At 32.2% G+C, this 7,186-nt stretch overlaps 1 protein-coding gene across 1 annotated transcript; it reads right to left on the bottom strand.

Moving 5' to 3' along the window:
• Positions 1-2,904: 2,904 nt before the first annotated feature.
• On the bottom strand, positions 2,905-4,368 carry LOC121239326 (arogenate dehydratase 3-like). The gene has a single exon (XM_041136548.1). The coding sequence runs from the start codon at positions 4,214-4,216 to the stop codon at positions 2,912-2,914; it is 1,305 nt and encodes a 434-aa protein (XP_040992482.1). The 5' UTR covers positions 4,217-4,368; the 3' UTR covers positions 2,905-2,911.
• Positions 4,369-7,186: the final 2,818 nt, after the last annotated feature.

The following is a 7,186-nucleotide window of genomic DNA, read 5'->3' as shown; positions in this document are numbered from 1 at the left end:
GAGCAATACAATGCTAGTTCAAAGTTTTAGAATAGTTCATCCCTATACTACACAATATATATAATTATTTTTGTACTTAACAAGTATGTGGTATATAGATGATGAATAAAAAAACTTAATTATCTATTTTAAAAGTAATAAAATAAAAAAAATATTAAAACATAGGCGACGTCAGGCGTGCGGTGTAAGATGATATGTATCAAAATTCTAAAATATATAGATCACATAAAATTATGTCAATTTATAAATTTATTTACATTAAATTCTTTTATATAATGAGGGTAGAACTTATCTTTGAAAAATATTTTAAGTACTTGATCCTTCATTTATTTATTGATTATTTTTCAGGAGTAAAGTGCAAGTAACATTTTGATAAGGTCGATATTTCCAATGAGTAAAATGACCATTTTGAGATCCTGAGAAGGTGTTTTTAAAAAAAAAAAAATCAAAATCAAAATAAAGTCGTCGGTATTTAATCCTAAAAAATAATTTTGCCATCTACCAACATCCCATCATGATTAGTTTTTCCGAGCGCCTCAGTCTTGATATTTGAATATAATATCTATTCTAATCCCATATTCCTAGTTGCTAACATTTACATAAACAATAATTATTATTATTATTATTATTATAAGGTAGGTCCCTTTAAAATAAAAGACTGTACTGATTACATCATAAATTTTGTCAGGTGCAAGTTCAACATACACCACATAAAAAAGACTCTACCCACCCTACATGGATAACGCACCTAACTTGGCGGCAACTACATCCCATTTGACTTTTTTTTTTTTTTTTTAAATGTATAGTGTATAGATATGTGTAGAAGAATTTAATTAGTTTAAAAATAATAAAATTAAAAAAAATAAATAAATATTATACGAAAATGTTTGTGGAGAAATTAGGGACTACCACATTAATCGTCAATAACACATCGTATTGCGTAAATTGTCGTTTATAGAGTTTTAAACGAAAGTTCGGAGTACAAAATTTCTAAGGGAAAGAATAAGTGCGCCAGGACATGATAATGTTGAAGTTGCAATTCAAGTTAACCATATATTTCAATACTTAGTTGTCACCGAGACTCAAAACAAGAGAATTGAGCAGAAATAATTTGCAATAAAAGCATTTCAAGGTTGCGTTTAGATTCTGAGATGATCTCAAATGATCTGAGTTGTTCTGTAAATATGAGTTAAGATGTTTGAATAGATTTTGTGAGCTCATTGATATGTGTTTGAATGTATAAAGTATGTTAATATATAGTTTAACTTTTTATAAAAAATTAAAAAGACAATAGATCTAATTCGTAATTAATTAAGATAAATTGAAATGAAATCAGCACCCAAAGATATCCTTAATAGAGAGACGCATAAAGACGAAGTGATCTCAGTCATGATGTTGCCACCACTCGACTGGTAGTCTCCACGCACTCGATAAATGGCCGCAAATCCCAAAATGGTGCTGGTAGTGAGGAAACGTGGTTGAAGGTTGCATATACTTCAATTGCAAGCCTTGCTACACAGTCCTTACAAGAAGAATTGAAATAAAAACCACAGCCCATACACGAAATGGACATCCTGAAGTATAAAGGGAATACGAGTCCCCTTTTCCCTCAAGCATCGATGGGAGTGATGGCATCTAAAAAGCAATGGAAAAAATAGAACAAAAGAGATATGAATCTAAAATGGGCAAGTATATAATGACAACTAAACAAAAATTATTTTATAAAATAATATTTAATTAAAAATTCAAACACATTAAGAGAAAGAAGTACAAAAAATCTTTAAAGAATTTTTATTTGAGTAATAAGTTGTATATAAGCCGTTAACAGATAACATAGTACACAAATAAGATAATTTAAGAATTTAAAATATAGTTTTTTTATTAATAATGAAAAAAGGATAGAATATATTCATATCAAGTTGACAAGTGTACAATTAAAAGAAAAGAATAAAGAGAGATAGAAAGTGAGATACAACTGTTCTTTCCTTTTGTTTATTTAAATATATATATATATATATATATATATATATGGGACGTTTTGTCTTTAAAGGTAAAGTCCTCTCCTCTTATGAAGGGTGAGGTACGATCATATTAATCACAAACAAATTTATATATTGGTGAAGTTTCAAATGTAATAGTTAACTTATAATCTGAAAAATTTTTTATATATATCGGATCTACTTTTAGCTGGTGAATAATTAAGGGTTCGTTTGTTTTCGAAGATGAGATAAGATGAGACGAGATTAAAGTTAAAAAGTTGAATAAAATATTATTAGAATATACTTTTTAATATTATTGTTGTTTTAAAATTTGAAAAAGTTGAATTATTTATTTTATTTTATATTGAAAATTGAAAAAGTTGTAATAAATAGATGAGATGAGATATTTTCTGAAAACAAACGAGACCTAAGTTAATTTCTCATATAAAAAAAAAAAAAGAAAAAAAGAAAGTGAGATGTCAAATCTTTAGCTAATATCTTTTTTTTTTCTTTTTTTCTTTTTTCCTCCAGTGAGGTTGTTTTTTTTTCTTTTACAATATCCCAAACATTTAGCATATAAATGAAATGATTGGGTGGATGGCATTGATACTTACACATAACCACCACAAATTTAGTGGCACACCACATCTTCTTTCACCTTACTTACTTGCTTGCTTACACACACATGGACTTTGTATCTACCCACCAAACAAATTCTTTGCTTTTCTTTCCCATCTATCAATCCATATTCATCAACTCAAGGGAACAAAAAAAAAGTGATGAAAATAATTATGTAAACTGAAAACCCTTCCCTTCCCTTCCCTTCCCTTCCCTTGTGCAAAATAATTAATGGGATTTAACATTTTACTATAAAATAAAAATAAGAGAAATTATTACATATGTTTAAAAAAAAAAAAAAGGAAGCATTTTTGCTAATCTCCCCCGGAAGGGCACCAAGGAGTCATGTCCATGGGATAACTACCGAGCACCCTCAAGAACGACGTGAACTCTTGCACCTCCGCCAGCGCGTTCTGTGCCCTAACCTCCGCCATTGAAGCCTCGAAGTCCACGTAGAACATGTACTCGAAGTGCTTCGCCGTCCCCACGTTGGCGTCGTCCACCAACCGTATCGGTCGGTTCCGGTGCGGCCTCGACTCGATCTTCGTCAGGCTTATGTTGCGGAACGCGAATGCAGACAGCACTTTGAACAGCACCGACGTCCCCTTCCCGTGCGCGAACACTATGCTCGTCTTGAATGGCCGGTCCGTTCTTGGGATTATGGGTTCTCGGGCCAGCATCACGAACCGGGTCACGTTGCTCGAGTCGTCTTGGATCCCGTCCTCCAAAATGTTCAGGCCGTACAGACCGGCAGCGCGTGCGCTCGCAATCGCCGCCGTGTCGCGTAGGTTGTTGGCGGCGATGAACTCGGCCGCTCCAGCGGTGTCGTCTACGGCCTCCCGTGCCACGTTGAGGCCGAGTTTGGTGAGGGTCAACTCGCACTGTGCGAGGGCTTGAGGGTGGGATATCACTCTGTTCAAGTATTCTTTTCTAACACCCGGTAGGGCCAAGAGACAGTGGTGTACCGGTAATTGAACCTCACCGACTATGTGGAGCCGGTGGCGGAGTAAGAGGTCGTAGTTCCGGTGGATCGAGCCACCGAGGGAGTTCTCGATTGGGAGGACGGCACGATCGGCAATCCAAAGCTCCACGGCCTGGAAAGCAACTTCGAACTGGTCACAGGGGATTGCTTCGCAGTTCGGGTATGCTTTTCCGGCGGCGGCTTCCGAGTAAGCTCCGGGAACGCCTTGGTAAGCGACACGGAGCTGCGAACCGTGCATGGGAGCTGGGGAGAGATCCGTTATGGTGAGCGGCTTCGGCTGCGGCTTGTTGTTGCTGCTAATGCTACTGCTCATGCTGTTGTCAGCCGTCTCGATGGGAACGAGGTCGAGATCAATTGCTGTCTTGTGGCCATTTACAGCGGGAAAGTGGTTGGCAACACCGGATCCAGTGTCGGGTTTATCGGTGGGTTGCTCTTGGGAGACGACCTTGCTGGCGAGAATGGCACATGTGCTCTGCCAGTCTGCTCTGCTCAAACCGACACCATTGGGGAAGTTGACGGAATCGGACCTGTAAACACTCTGGATAAAACGACGCCGAACACGGGCAAGCGTCGGACGAGCACCGGTACCAGTAAAGCAATTGAAATTATTAGAGGAAGGAGGAGCTATAGCATGCATGGCGACAGCGTGCGTAAGAATTTTTGTACAGAGAAAGGGGGAGAAGCTACAGAGAGAGAGAGAGAGAGAGAGAGAGAGGGCGGGGAGTAGGTAAGAGGGTAAAGCTTGGAGTTCTCGTTCTGAGAAACGTCAAGCTGAGAAAAGAGAGGGATTTGTGGGGTTTATATAATAATAATAATAATAATAATAATAATTTTAGAATAATAGAGAAAATGAAGAGAAGAGAAAAGCATAAAGCTTTTGAGAAAGGATGGTACGTGTGCGAAGGTGGTTCGGTCAATGCGCCTACCTACCCCCCTCCCCTCTCTCTCTCTCGGTTTCTTCTCATTTTACATGTATATTATTTTGGAGTACTGCTAGAGCCACCGCCCCACCGCAGTGGCTCCCGCTGGAACTACAGCTGATTCTAACATATGTTTTTTAATGTGTTTTTTTTCAATTATTTTTTATAGATAAATTTTTAATATTTTTAAATATTTAAAAAAATAAAAATATATTTAGAATATTATTAAAAAACACTTTCTTAAACATAAAGTAAAAAAAAAAAAAAATTATTAAAAAATACTTTCTTAATCACTACGTAAAATAAAAAATAATTTTTTTTATTTTTTTCAAATATTTAAAATTATTAAAAAACTCTATTTAAAAAAAACTAAAAAAAAAAAAACATAAAAAAAATACACGCTAATAAAAGCGGTAGCTCTCAGCTGGAGCTGGGAGCAGGACGCTTAGCATTTTCCATTATTTTGAGTACCACTAGAGCGCTGGAATCTACCGCTGACTCTGGCATATATTTTTTTATGTAATTTTTTTCAGTTATTTTTTATAAAAAAATTTTTGAATATTTTAAAAAAATAAAATAAAATTAAAATATTATTAAAAAATACTTTATTAATTGTAAAGTAAAAAAAAAATTATTAAAACATACTTTCTTATTTTATTTTACTTTGTGATTAAGAAATTATTTTTTAATAATATTGTGAATTTTTTTATTTATTTAAAATATTTAAAATTATTAAAAAAATCTACATAAAAAAAAAGAAATAAAAAAAATACATGATAGAGCCAGCAGTAGCTCCCTACCAACGGTGCCTCTATCATTATTCTATTATTTTATATGTACTTATTTTATTTATTTTTTAATTAAATTAGATAAAGTTTCATTTTTATAAAAGTTTCGTCTACTTTTTTTAGAAAAATAAAATTTATCATTTAAAAATGTGATTTTTGTTACGTGAAAGTTAGATTTGTTCATTTTTTTAATAAAAATGTGTGAAATTTATATATTTTAAAAAGAAAAAATGATAGTTACAATCGTGAGTGATAAGTATCGTGCAATTATTTTAAAAAAAGTGAATAAATAAGAAATTTATATGAAAAATTTTATTTTTTTAATAATAAATTCTACTTTTTTTTAAAACGATTGTGTGATACTTACGCACGCAATACTATAATAATATTACTCTTTAAAAAGACTATATAAATTATTTCTCTTGTTTAATATATTGTGCAATTCTTGCTTTGCATTTTTGGTCTATGCGGAGGAAAAAGAAGACGAGGAGGACGGCATAAAGCTTATTTTTTTGTTTTATACTCTTACCTTTGTTTTTCTTTTTTTTTGGTAGATAAGGCTGATTAAAGCTTAATTAGGAAGTAAAGACTGTAGTAATTAGAATAATAGGGCTACCTACTTATGCTTTAAAATCTTTGGACTATTGCCAAATATCAGACTTTCGTCCCTTTATGGTCCCAAATTATAATTCAGCGTGATGAGGTTTGTCATATTTTAAGCTTAGTATTTACAACTTACTTTCACAATTTTTTCTCTCCCTTTTTTTCAGTTTCAGATATCAAAACATTTTTATTTAAATTTTTTTATTATTAACATAATCCCATAATAAACTCACAATTTCTAAAAGAATTAGAAAGGTCTGTTTGGATATTTAGAATATCTTATATATATTAATAGTAGTAAAATAATTTGAGTTAAAATATTTTATTGAATTTTAAAAATTGAGAGGAAAAAAAGTTGAATAAGAATATTATAAATTTAAAAAAATATTTTAATATAAAAATTTAATGTTATTTTTATTTTAAAATTAGAAAAAATTGTATTATTTTTTATATTTTATTTAGGAATTTAGAAAAAATGTAATATTATTATAATGATTAGATGAAAAAATTAAAAACGTATTTTATGTTTAAATAATATTTGAAAAGAAAATATATGTAATACTTTGAATTCGAAAAATGTTATTTGTCATCTCACACTACATATTAATATTTGATGTATTATTTTTATTTTTCTATTGAAATATATATAATTATATATTAATATGTATATATTTAAATAAAAAGATCAAAAATGATAAATAAGATATGGGAAACATTATTTTGCTACTTGGTTTGATCGCTAGTCAATTTTTTTTTTTTTTACTTAATAATTTGAAGTGTATTAATATATTTTTTTATTTTTTAAAAAGATTTAAATGTATTAAAAAAAACCGTAAAAGTGGGGCGGTATACGACCCTACCTATAAGACATTAGTATTTGGCCGCAGGGATGATAGGCAAAGAATTTTTTACAGAACAATGCGAGTCTTACCGCTTGGGGGCTCCCGCTGGACATATACGTGGGATCTGACAGAAGGAACAGGGGGTGTTTGCAGGGGCAGCCCTACTGCTGATTGGTGGAGTTGGATGAGGAGCAGAGCAGGAGATGGGCCATAAGCCCCCATACTTTGGGAGCCGTATCCGCTGTTTCGGAGCTACATGACACAAACACGGTGGAGCCTCTGTTTTTTAGGGCCCCACATCCCAGCTCTCAAAACGCACCTTTTTTTACCTTCTGCTTCTTTAATTTTCGAAAATATAAACACATAAAAATTTTTACAACATATTTTATAATCATATTTTAAAATAAGAGATGTTATTATAAAATATTATATAAAAATAACATCATTTTATAAA

The sequence above is a fragment of the Juglans microcarpa x Juglans regia genome, chromosome 7D (assembly GCF_004785595.1).
Source record: "Juglans microcarpa x Juglans regia isolate MS1-56 chromosome 7D, Jm3101_v1.0, whole genome shotgun sequence".
In the NCBI taxonomy this organism is placed as follows: Eukaryota; Viridiplantae; Streptophyta; class Magnoliopsida; order Fagales; family Juglandaceae; genus Juglans; species Juglans microcarpa x Juglans regia.
This window is presented reverse-complemented; position numbering and strand designations above follow the sequence as displayed.